General features: G+C 47.5%; 1 protein-coding gene across 1 annotated transcript in view; it reads right to left on the bottom strand.

The window, feature by feature from the left end:
• Positions 1-351: 351 nt before the first annotated feature.
• Positions 352-13,401, bottom strand: part of ARHGAP6 (Rho GTPase activating protein 6) — a 529,979-nt gene continuing 516,929 nt past the window's right edge. Inside the window, exons 11-13 of the mRNA XM_056131302.1 lie at positions 7,145-7,425; positions 3,469-3,549; positions 352-2,553 (exon numbers count right to left, since the gene is read on the bottom strand). Coding sequence (XP_055987277.1) covers positions 1,862-2,553; positions 3,469-3,549; positions 7,145-7,425 — 1,054 coding nt within the window. The 3' untranslated portion in view covers positions 352-1,861. The remainder of the gene's footprint in view (positions 2,554-3,468; positions 3,550-7,144; positions 7,426-13,401) is intronic.

The following is a 13,401-nucleotide window of genomic DNA, read 5'->3' as shown; positions in this document are numbered from 1 at the left end:
GTAATTCAAGCTTCTAGTGCCCTCAGATCGCACAGAACCTTCCACAGGCTGTGGGCAACCTTCCCTGTCCAGTCAGTAAGAAACCTGAGTTCTGCTCCTGCAGCAAATAGAAACTCACTATTCAAGGTCAAGTGTAACAGACTTCTGGAAATGGGCTGGAGTCACTACTAACAGGCTTTTCAGGTCCCCAAGTTACCGGTTTCTTGATGTTCTTGAGTCAGCTGTTGTGTTCATGAGCTGTGTATGCGCAGGGCTCGTTTACTTAGCAATCCAGACTTGTGGATTTTTGAAGCGGATGTGTAGAAGTGGGTGGAAGTTCATTCATGCGATTGAAAGCCAGGGAACACAGTGTTGACTTAACTTTTTATTCATCATGGCACAAGAGAGAACTTTAAGAAACACCACTGAAAATGTCATCACCAACATGAACATTAAGAGTATCATGTTTCACACAAAAAATCAACTCTATAATACACATTCCCATGTGAAGTGGGAAGAACAAAAATCATCAACTACTGAAGCGAATTGCCACCTACCGCTCACATAGTTTTGCAGCTGAAAAGCTTCAAACATAGAGACTTAAGGAAAGTAGGAGCACTTCACCATACATGTACGATTATCAAAGAAAACACGTGATCACCCTTTTGTCACATTACAAATACAAGACTTCCCTCCCCCAAATGTGATTTATGTCACTAATGATTTCCCTCCCCCAAATGTGATTTACTTCACTAATGATTTCCCTCTTGCAAAGATGATTTAATTCATGAATAATATCCCTCCTGCAAATATGATTTACTTCACGAATGATTTCCCTCCCGCAAGTATGATTTACTTCACGAATGATTTCCCTCCCGCAAATATGATCTACTTCATGAATCACATCATACATTTGATTACTAATGATTATAGGGAAAAGGAGAGGGGATCATCTTATAGGAATTGGAATACTCTATTCAGATTCTTAAACACTTTATAATTGGATTCCAGTTTGTAGTTTTGCAAAATACATAAAAACTATCCTTTACAAATATATATTAGATATGGTGTATAGAAACTAACTTGGACCAAAAACGGGAAGGACAATTTCTTATTTGTGTTTTCTTTGTTAGGCCTTTCCCTTGGTTGATTAACTGAATCCTTTCTAAAGAGATTCCAAAAATATATTCCATCATGTATCAAATCTAAAATTTTCCTTAAAACATATTCCATATGAAAAAACATTCAGTGACAATATGTCTGTGCCTCACTGCTATATAAAAATATGGCTTCTCACAGTCCATTCAATTCTGTTCGGTTAATGCATTCACTCAGCATTGAAGGGCTGTCGTAGGTAAAAAGCTTTGGCAAAGTACAGAAACTGGCTTGTGCAAGTTCTAGGCTCTCGAGAACATTCTACAACTCTCATGAATTAGTAGAAGTGAAGTGACTGGAAAACAAAAATTGTTCTTGGGTTTTCTGTGACTAATATCATATACGAGTATCATACACAAATCTGTTACGCGATGCACAATAGTCAAAACTGAGAAGACACGGAAATACAATGAAACACTATCAACGCCAGGGCTTTATCCTGCACAGAGCCAACACGAATAGCTGCTGGGTTGGTCACTGCCATCTGCATTTACTTTTGCTTTTTTAATCCTAGGGCTGGTTATGAAGCCGAACACTATGGGTAAATGGCGGGGGTATGGGTGCGCTATATCTTTAAGTGTACTGAATTGCTCGCATGTGATCGTTTTTAAAGGTGGAAAGAAGAAAAATGAGCAAGTGTACAATTCGTTGTTCAACACCAATTGTTTCCTTTACCGAGTGGAGGAAGGCAGTTGGGGACGTGAGGGCTCAAGCTTGGGGTGCAGGCTCATACCAGCGTTTCTGGCAGGGCATCGGGGTTGTCGGTGGCCAAGAGCTCCCAGATTTGCCACCGCTCTCTCTGCCAATCAAGCCAGTTGGGCTCCCCCAAGGTCTTACTGTCGGGGTCGCTGGTGGGAGTGGAGTAGGCGCTGCTCCGTCTGGGCTGGGCTGCTTGAGGCTCTCGTTGGGTGGGCTGGCTCCCCTCTGCCCCCAACGCAGTTGGGGTACCTTCTGCCGATCTTAGGGGCCTCCACAACGGTGGCGGCATTTGGGGCTGGTGGGCCGAGGCTGACACTGGCCTGCCTGTACCAGGGTAAGGAGGAGGAGGCCGCGTAGCGGGCCTCAGACTCTCTCGGGCTCTCTGGTACAGGGGCTGGCCCGGGCCACGGCCGCGCTGCCAGGCATCATCCAGCTCGCTCTGGGCGAGGTCCTGGCACAGCTCGGGCCGAGGCAGGGCAGGATCCGGGGCTCGCCGCCGGCAGCCCTGACCCTGCGCACTACTGCACACACGGGACACGGGCGCATGCAGCCGGCACTCGGCACCAGGGGCCGATGTGTGAGTCCTCCGGGCCTGCGCGTCGCTCTCCAGTTCTCTGTGGCTCCCCTGCCACCGGGGCCGATGGGGAGGCAGGTTCCCCTGGCAAAGGGAGCCGGGCCCCGGGCGGGAGGAGCAGCTTTCCAAGATGTCTCCATGGGAACCTGGAGGGCAGAGAAAGGGTCAGTGGTGACCATGGGAATGACCCGAGGAACACCGGCTCTGGGCTTGGGGAACGTTTCCCAGGGGGAGGAGATTGGGGTACCAAGAGGGCACCCCGCGGGGGCCTCAAGCCACTACGGAGCCCTGGGTTTCATCTCACCAGCCCCCATTCCAACGTCAACAGTTGAAAATGCGCAGAGTTGTTGCTTCCTGAAGACCCCCGCACCCCCACCAAGTCACAGGATGGAAAGAGATTATTGGTAGGGGTGGTCCTGCCAATCCCCAGGGCCCACACCGGATAATCCTTTCAGTTTCCAGTCACTCAGTAGCTGCTGTAGCAGGCAACGAAAGGATGGGACTCCAAGTAGAGCAAATAATGAAGATAGCCGACTTCAGGCCTAGCCCACTCGCACCACTTCCGGCCTAGCCCACTCACACCACTTCCGGCCTAGCCCACTCGCACCCCTATGGGAAAGACCATCTCTTTAGCACCCCCTTGCCCTTTTAGACATTCCCCAGCCTTCCTTGCACTGAGGAGCACTGAGGCAGTGCTCCAAGCATGCGGCTGACAACTATGGATGGATTTGCACCCTGGGACCCCCAGGGACCTCAGAGAAAGCCCAGGGGAAAAATTACTGGAGCATGGGAGTTCAGCAAAGGATCTCAAATTGCACAGACAGCATGCTTGTAATTATCTTTCCAAATGTTTGCAGAGGAAATGGCACAAACTACTGTCAAAGATGCTGCATCTGGGTGCAAAGGGTAAGTACAGCCTTTTCTTCCCTCCACCCACCGCCAGCAATTTCCAAATCATTTTTGACAAGCGTGTAATATGGTGATAGTGATGACAAAATGAACGAAAATGAATTTTTTTTCAAGCAAATATAAGAAAATGTCTTTCAAAAACAAGAATTTACCTGTAACTACTGGGTCCTTGGGTACGTTTTTTAATGTTGAATGCCAAGTGCCCCAGATATTGAAAGGTTCCTCAGACAAATCTGGAAAAAAAAAAGTGGACAAAAATGCTCTGTGAGTCAGCGTGAAGACAGGGGGCAAAAGTCAAGAAGCAAGCATGTGTATGACATTTCATAATGCACAAAATTCTGTGTTTGAGACTGGAGCAGGTGCAAGAACAGCAGAATGGGGGATAGGAGTGATAAGAACAGTGGGTGGGGCGTTTGCCTTGGAATTGGCCAACCCGCGTTTGATCCCCAGCATCCTATATGGACCCCGAGCACCACCAGGAGTCATTCCTGAGTACAGAACCAGGAGGAACCCCTGATCATCACTAGGTGTGACCCAAAAAAGAAAAAAAAAGACAGCAGAGGAGAAGAGCAGCCCTGTCTGTTACCGGGTGAATCCTTGTTGGGTCTGTTTCTCCAGCATGGCTATATGCTGGAAAAGTTACCGACATCGCCCTGATGATGTCACCAAGGTCCCTCCAAGCAGGACATGAGACAGAAGATGCTGTCTTACTAGCTTTGAAGGTGAGGAGGCCAGGAGACAAGGGAGCAGAGGGCTTCGACAAACAGATTGTTCCCTGGAATCTCCAGGAGGCCTAAAGCCCTGGGAAGCCATCTGAAACTTCCGGTGTCCCCAGGTGGAAGACAAGAAGCCTGTATGATGTTGGCAAGCACTGTGCGTGCAGGGCGATTCCAACAGAGCAACTGGAGCAGCTCCAAGCATGCCTGTTGTTTGCTGGGGACAGACGGGGACAATCCTGCAGCTCTTCCTTCCTCAGTGGGGCCCTCAGCACCCAGAGGGGCCTTTGGCTGTCCCTGTCTACCATGCCCTCGAATCCCCAGGACAATGCTGTCAGGCGACCTCCATGACCTAATGGGCGCCTGCCTTGTTGGGTGTTTCCTCTACCTTTTCCGACCACCACCCTTCGCTCTAGAGTGCATGCAGGCATGTGGGGGGGGGGGGGGCTCTGAAAAGCACATTTCAGACCCCAAGGCTGGGCTTTTTTTATTTTATTAAATCACTGTGAGATAGTTATAAGCTTTCATGTTTGGGTTACAATCACACAATGATCAAACCCCCATCCCTCCACCAGTGCACATTCCCCACCACCAGTATCTCCGGTATACCCCCCTTTCCCACCCTCCCTCTGCCTCCACGGCAGACATGATTCCCCATGATCTCTCTCTACTTTGGGGCATTATGGTTTGTAATAAAGACCCTAAGAGGTCATCATGTTTGGTTCTTGATCTACTTTCTGCACACATCTCCCATCCCGACCTAAGGTTGGGCTTCTTATCTTTAGGCATTGCCACTGTTTGCATCTGGTTCCCGCTGGGAGATTTCACAGGATGGATCAGTTTGCTCAGTCTCAGCACCATGGACATTGGGGTCCAGCCCATTCTTGGTTGGGGGCTGCACTGAGCACTGTGGAATTTGGAGCAGCAGACCCACTCTCTGGCTTCCACTAGAGGCCAGTGGTTTTCACTCCCAAACCGTGACAGAAAAAAAAAATCTCAAGGGGGCTGAAGCAATAGTAAAGTGGGTAGGGCATTTGCCTTGCACTCGGCCAACCTGGGTTCGATTCCCAGCATCCTATATGGTCCCCTGAGCACCGCCAGGGGTAATTCGTAAGTGCAGAGCCAGGAGTAACCCCTGTGCATCGCCAGTGTGACCCAAAAAGCAAAAAAAAAATCTCAAAAAAATCTCAAGACACAGTCCCACGCACGTATGTGTGTGTGTGTGTTTGTGTGTGTGTGTGTGAAATTGAGAAGCAGGTGAGTCGTTTACCACAGGAATGAATGGTCTCTCCCTCTCAAACTCTTTGTGGGAGAAACAGGAGCCTAGGAGGGGAGAAGCCGGAGTGCACTGAGGTGGGAGGGCCTCAGATACCGAGCAGGTCATGCTCCGCTGCCGCCAGTCTCTCTTCAGCTGGGCTTTGCATGCAGAGAACACTGCCCAGAGAAAACGTGCTACTCATCTCAAAGGACAAAAGCAAGAAACTTGTTTTTCTACATCAGGGAGAGAACAGTTCCAAAGAGACGCTGCACCTGTTTCAGGGAGCACTCGAGGGAGAGGACTTTCAGAAAAAAGCAGCTCGAGTGCAGTTACTCAGCACGCATCCTGGCAAGAAGAGGGTCTCTTAAGTTTCCCATCGGGAAGATGAACTTTATGTCTGGTGGGAACACGGGAAGCTGCTTTCACTGAAAACAAAAGCAATTCTTTTGCATGTGGCTGGTCCTGCTTCGATCCCAGCACCACCCGGGGGATCCTGAGCCCATCAAGGGGCGGCCTGAACACAGAGCCAGAGGTGGCCCCCAAATTGAAAAAAAAATCACCATTATTTTGATACTGGGCTGGAGCTATAGCACAGCAGTAGGGCGTTTGCCTTGCACGCAGCCAACATGGCCAACCCGAGTTCGATTCCTCCGCCCCTCTCGGAGAGCCCAGCAAGCTGCCGAGAGTATCTCGCCCGCACGGCAGAGCCTGGCAAGCTACCCGTGATGTATTCATATGCCAAACACAGTAACAACAAAGTCTCCAATGAAGATGTTATTGGGCCCGCTCGAGCAAATCAATGAACAACGGGAGGATAGTGATAGTGACCATTATTTTGATATGGATTTTTTTAATGCTTTTTGGGTCACACCTGGTGATACTCAGGGGTTACTCCTGGCTCTGCACTCAGGTATCACTCCTGGCGGTACTCGGAGGACCATATGGGATGCTGGGAATCGAACCGGGTCAGCTGCGTGCAAGACAAACGCCCTACCCGCTGTGCTATCACCCCAGCTCCTTCTTCTTCTTCTTCTTCTTTTCTTTTTGACATGGAAATTTTTTAAAGGAAAATGAAGCCACGGGGATTAAAAAAAATAACACTCCCTTCCGAGTCCCTTCCGAGTGAGTCTTTAGAGCAAGCTGGAAATGTGAGTTGTGCAGCAGCTTGTCCTTGTCAGCTGCAGAGCATTCAGAAGCTGGACAGGGTTTAGACTTCAGCCTCCTAGCCCCACCCCCTGCCCCAGATGTTTTGGACCATGGAATCCTTGAGTGGCTGAAACACTTCATCTCCTGGGTAGACCCCTTTGGAACATGCCGTCTTGTGATGTGGGTTCGGCTTGTTCTCTTCAGGGACATGACAGCAGCCATGAGGACAGACATGCACATGCTTAGCACATGTGAGGCCCCGAGGCCCATCCCTGTCAATGCATGTACCCCCATCTCCTACTCCTGCACCATGAGGTAGAACTTGGATCATTCCCGTGCTTTATGGGGTGTGACCTTTAGGGAAATTGTCTAAAAAATTCAGCATAACAGCGGTCTTCAGAGGACATCTTAGATCTATGCCTTCAAACCCACCGGCTGGGACAGAGTTTCTCAGATGCCCACGGGAAGACTCCAAGAGGAACTGCAGTGGCCGGTAAGGAAAGCTCCCCACAGACCTGATGAGCGAGGAGTTCCTCTAGCTGGTAACAGACCTGGTGAGCGAAGAGCCCCCCTAGTTGGTGACAGGCCTGTCCCCGCGCCTGCTCCTCTTACTCCTGGAGAAGCTGCCCAGGAAGACTGGGGAGAAGCTGGTTGAATAACAGAAGTACAAAAGCAAGTAGAAGACAGTCAAAAGTGGACTCCGCTTACCTCTTCGGTGCCTCGGTCCAGGTGAGGTCTCTCTTGATTTGGACAATGGCAAATGGCCCACCAGGGAATACTGCTCCGGCCCCTTGTGAAGTTTCTCCGAGCCCCCCGGGGTCTTGTCATCCTGCAGCGCCAGCAGGGAGCGTTCGGAAAGCACAGGGGAGTTGTTGTCATAAGGGGAGAGGTCTCCGCTGGAGGCCTTGTTGGAATCAGTGGATGAATGCCTTCCTCCCACGGAAAAGGAAACTTCCGACGACACTTCCAAAGGCAGCATGTCAGGGCTTCTGGCACAAGGACACAACAGCAGCGTTAATCCTTACTGGCCCGATTCCAATCATAGGAGTGTCACACAAAGGACAGGAGAGTGTACGTATGGACACGAGGGGGTTGAAACAAGAGGACCTTCGCGTTGTGTTCTAAGACCGGGACAAGGTGAAAACATTTCCATGGAATGACCAGTAGAGGGCAGCAAAGCCCCACAGATGGAACAGGAACACGCGCGACAGGGGCGGGGTGGTGGAGATGGAGCCTAGTGTTTTTTTCCCAACGCGCATCGCTGACATGCCCGTTGGTGTAATCCCTGTTTCCGTTCTAAAACGAAAGTCTGTTGCTCGCTATGAAGCTAATGAAATAACTGGTTAAGAGTCTCTTACCCCGCACTACCGGCCCGAATTAAAAAATGATACGGATGATTGCAAACTTTACATCAAGTTCATAAAGGATTTGGCAAATAACTTTTCTCCCCCACCCAGACCCTGAATGACGTTCTGTGCTGCTCTTCCCGTCCCCAGCATCACATGGTGGCTGAAATGATCAATATCTAACCAGCACGAGTGGAGGGTTCGCTGGGCTTAATTCGAGTCAGATGATTCCAAGGCAACATCAGTGCTTTTACAAATGAAGGCGAAGACTACTAACGAGCATCTCCTTTTGGTTTTGCATGTGCACGAGTTGTCACAATAACAAGAACAGAGAAGACGTGAGGGGGGAAACAAGAAAATGGGAACGTCAGAAACACGAAGAGCCTTAGAAGTCTTACCTTGTAATATCTGTAATTTCTACCCTCCTCAAAAGTGGCCCTGACATCTTAAAGGGAAATGATCACAGAATGATTAGATGTTCCAGCCTGTCCTACTTCACAGCTCTTTCTTAACTAGTCTTTGCTTTCTTTGAAGCATTCACAGCAATTTTTTTTTTGTGACCTCAAGAAGGTAAACACAGGCCCAGCCATTCTCCTAAAGCAAATAAATAGCTTTAGGCATGCAAATGAAGGAAGGGCACATAGTGAACAAGCAGCATCTCACAGGCTCTGCCTGAAACTTGGGCAGCCCTGGCCCTCTTTACTGAAGGGATCTCTTACCCACACGAAATAAATAAGGCCTTTCTCTGCCATTTTCAATTGATGACAGATAATCTTATGGGAAAGGGCCAGAGGAGAACCATGAGGATGAATTTCCAGAAGCTTTAGATGTCGAAGGAATGAAGGGAAAAAAAAATTAAACGCGCCCACCACTTCTTCTGGGAAGTAGGGGGAAATGATTTCACCTCTAGATGTAATTCAAGCGGGAATAGCACCTGACGGCAGGGGAAGGGACACAAAATGAGAGAAACGGGCAGAGTTGGCTGTTGTCGTGAGGTCAGACTCCACTTGAGGGCCCTGCCTAGGAAAATGAGAAAACTGGCATGCTTTTAAGTGGTAATAACACGAGTTGACAACGGAGCTCAGGGTCAGGGTTCTGTGTGCCGCAGAGGGCTAGAGGCCTTGTTACCAAGCAAATTTCCACTTTGCCCAGGTTTAGTTGACTCAGTTACCAATACATCATGGTACTGCAGCAGTGAGAGCGGGCACAAGCACCCTTGGGGTCTTGCATGTTTGAAAGAGTCAAGTCGATCCATTAGCTAAAACTATCAGGACTATAAAATCCTTCCTTCTCCCCCTCCTCCTGCCCCTAAACTGGGGAGGAAGTTCTGGAAAATTCAGATTTTAGCTCACGGAGACCCCAACGATTCTGTTTCATGACTTGCTCAGCAAACAAATCCTATGGAAGAGACTGTATTCAACCAAACAATGTAAGTTGCAGAGTCAGCCAAGAATTAGGTGCATAAAAAGTTAGACCCGAGGAAAGAAATTTCATGTAACAGTCGATACTAAAGGCTTTTATAAGTGAGATGTTTTGACCCTATGGGACGCTAAGTCACATAATAAATGATGCATCTCCCTCTGCAATGACTTTTTTTTTGCTTTTGGGGTCACACCTAGCAATGCTCAGGGGTTACTCCTGGCTTTGCACTCAGGAATTACTCCTGGCAGTGCTCAGGGGACCATATGGGATGCTGGGAATCTAACTTGGGTCGGCCGTGTACAAGGCAAATGCCCTACCCACTGTGCTATTGCTCCAGCCCCTCTGCAATGACTTTTTGTTTTTGTTTCTTTTTTTTTTTTTTTTGCTTTTTGGGTCACACCAAGCGATGCACAAGGGACCATAGGGGATGCTGGGAATCGAACCCAGGTTGGCCGCGTGCAAGGCAAACGCCCTACCCGCTGTGCTATCTCTCCAGCCCTGCAATGACTTTTTAAAGCTTCCAGGGAGGCCCCACTCAGCTCGGTGTGCTGGCGCTTGTGGAATGCCTCTGCATGCTTTCCACTCCAAATTTATCCTATCTTAGCACTCTTTACACTGCTTCCCTTTCCCCAGAGTCGCAAGCGACATATCATGGCATTGTTCCACTTTCTTTATACATCTACACAAACTACTTCCATCAATTGCCTTGAGCTAATGGACAGAGTGAATTGACACCCACCTTCATCGTTGGGGGGTGGGGGAAGGGCTCGCTAAAGACAGTATGCTTCAGAGCATTTGGTTTAGATAAAGCCCAACAAAGCACACAGATAACTAAAGCTGACACCCTTTTTCCCCCTCTCTTTGCATGGCTGTAAGTGGTTCTGATCAAGTCCAGGTGGAAGGAGTTGGGGGAAGGGCCCGGATGGTCCCTTTCCTCCCTTTTTTAGAGAAGGCTGGGGAGACGGGGACCCTTCTAACATTTGACAGCATTCAATAATTTTACAATTCAGTAGTAAACTGCTAAAGCGAATGAGTTTACTTTTAGTTTGGGGGCCACACACACTGTTACTTGGGGGCAAGGGCTTAGAGGTCACAACTGGCAATGCTCAGAGGACCAAACCATGGTCGGTCAAACTCTGGAAGGCAAGCACCTTAAACCCTGCACTATCTCTCCAGCTCCTGCTAAAGAACCCATGTTTAAGAATTGCCTTTACTCATAAGAATCCACCGATTCGCCCCTCAGAATCCTTTCTACAACTGGAACTTAAACTTGGGAGTCAATCTCTTGCTTTATCATAAAGTCAATTGGAAGCAGAAACAGAAGCCCACTTCGTGTATATCTGTAAAATGAAAGAAGTAACAACCAATCTCTTCTCTCCGCTTTGCCTCTATGATGAGTCAACTGTGTAAAGAGAAATTTAAGTTCAGCCCTCAAGGCTATAAGGGAGCCATGCATGTAGGGATAGAAAATAGTGACGCTATTCAGTGGTTCCTTTGATGAGAGTTTAAAAGTACTCAATGGTCTCTTTTCTGATGTCTTAGTGATGGATGGATTAAGGTTGGGAAATGTTGGGTGGATGGGTTGCTAATCTCTCTGCATGAATGATGGGTCGTCCCATGAGACCTGAAGACCCCAGGACCATCCATAGCATGCATGATCAGTCTCATCTAGGCAAATAAGCATGAGATGGACATGGAGAGTGAATCCCAAGCTCACCATTTGCTGGTGTGTCCAGATCAGGGTGCAGCTGCGCTGGCAGGACCCTGTGAACAGGCCTGCGCTGCAGCCAGGGTAGGCACAAAAATTGTTCTGTGGATAAATGGAAAACTCTCATTCAATTACCAGATGTGCCCAGCCCGGCCTCCGGCTGAGATAACTCCGGTGAAAACCATCCTCGAAATTTCAAACTTGTCTTGGCTGTGTCTTGCCTCAGGGATTCAACTGATAAACCTCAGCCTGTTGGAACTCACAGCACATAACCATCTTAGATGCCATGAATTGGACCGGAAAAGGCAGTCACAGTGCCTCTGTCTTCAGGGAGGAAATTCATATTCCCCAAGCCCGTTTCAAAATGCAACCCCACCAAGTATCGGAGGGACAAAGGGACCCCGTGTTAATGAGATGCTGGCATGGATCCAATCTCGCCTGCAAGGCATGAAGTCAGGACTTGGGACATTAGAACTGGCTCAGGGCTTTGGAAGAATTTCTTCTCCTCAGTTTTAACCCTGATAAGTTCACTCAGATCGTTCAAACATGCTGAGGCATTTGTGATAGGGAACGCAAAAGCAGTGCTTACTCATTGTGTTCACAGGGTGTCAGCTAAAACATCTCAAATTAATACTTAGAAATGTACAGAGAAGCTGTGAGTCATCATAAAGGTGTTAGAAGAAAGGGGCAGTGTGTTCTTTTCTGTCTGTCTTGAATTGCTTTTCCATAGAATTCAGTCACTCTTCTGGGAAATTTTTATTATGGAATTCGCTAGTGGACATATACTTTCCCTCAAATTGGTTGAAAGACTTTCTTGAAATATATATATATATATATATATATATATATATATATATATATAGTTTCTGAACCACACTCTGCAGTGCTCAGGGCTTGTTCCTGGCTCTGTGCTCAGAGATCACTCCTGGAGGGGCTCAGAGAAACATCTGGAGTGCCAGGGTGACTATGTTCAAGACTAGCACCATATCCTCTGCACTATCTATCTCTCCACCCATATATGTATGTTTCTTGCTTCATCATTTCCAGAAACAGTTGAGGGCACCAGCATTCAGCAGTCAGCAGGACTCACTGCTATTACGTTGTGCCACTGAAGTCCAATTTTTTTTGTCTCTTAACATTTACTGAAAAGTTTTTGGATTTTATAAGTCCCGGTAACAGGAAAGCACAAATTAGAGTCATTCTTCTAACACTCCATGGGTCTGTGGAAGAAGGTATTTATAATGATAGTCTTGGAAGGTCCAAATAAATGAGCTCCATGATAAGGAATTGATCACTTCAATGGGAGGGCTTCAATAACCACTTCAGATCCAATGCTGCCCCATCATGCAGTAAGTACAGTTATCAGTCAACAAAGGAGTATCCTGCTTAATAAAAACAATCACCTTCGATTCCCAAATTCAATCTTTGAGAGAACTATGATCTTCATCCATGGTTCTCATTGACTAGTCACCAGTTTCACTCTCTGTGTGTGTTTGTGTGTGTCCACTTCACAATTAAACATTGTGAAGACCACTAAAAGGACTACTTACAATAAAAAATCAACAGATACTTATAGGTTGGTTCATATATATTGACCTTCTCCCAAATGAAAATTCCACTTGTTTTATTTTTTTGTTTGTTTTCTGTTTTTTTCCCCTTGCAGTGCTGAGGATCAAACCCCATACATGCAAGGCAGGTGCTCTACTACGGAACCACCTCCCCATCCCAAATGTGTATCATATACATCTTGTTGGGTACACAGTAGGGAGATACTCTACTTAGTACTTAGCCTGATTAATTATCTTTGTTTCCTTGGGGAGAATATGAGATTTGATGGACTAAGCGCAAATATCTCCACACATTTTCTCTAGTCTAGCTTTAAAAATGGCAAGAACAGATGTTGGAATGAGTCAGCATGTCCTGAGCTTGGCCAAATCCTGAATGTATTGAGGCTTTTTACATGAATCAAATTCAAGTCGACAAAGTGCCCCTTACACAGAATCCTCGGGGCCTGGGGAGTCTCATGCAAAAAGAAAAATATGTTCTCCCTATAAATGATTTTATGTAGTTTTTAAGAGCCATAGTTTTTATATTTCGGGCCACACCTGGCAGTGCTCAGGACTTCCTCGTGGCTCTTAACTCGAGATCACTCCTAGCATTGCTGGGGACTATATGGAGTGCCAGGGGTTGAACCTGGGTGAGGCAAGAGCCACATGTGAGGCAAGAGCTTTACTTGCTGTACAATCTCTCCAGCCCCAGTAGTTACTTGAAAAAGTAAAAAACAGGCACATGAGAACTTACATGCTATTTACCTTAAAGATTTTATTTATGCCAAGGTGTTTTTTTTAGAACCCGGACTCTATGCACACAAGGCAAGTGCTCTGTCACCGAGCCCAACCCTGTCCAGATGATTGTATTAGGATTTTGTTTGGGACTGTCTTTTCTTTTCGGTATTTGGGCCCACTGACTTAACACTCTGGGGTCTCTCC

This window comes from Sorex fumeus, unplaced genomic scaffold, assembly GCF_029834395.1.
Source record: "Sorex fumeus unplaced genomic scaffold, SorFum_2.1 ptg000086l, whole genome shotgun sequence".
Lineage (NCBI taxonomy): Eukaryota > Metazoa > Chordata > Mammalia > Eulipotyphla > Soricidae > Sorex > Sorex fumeus.
Note: the sequence above shows the minus strand (reverse complement) of the source record. Positions and strands in the feature narration are given on the sequence as shown.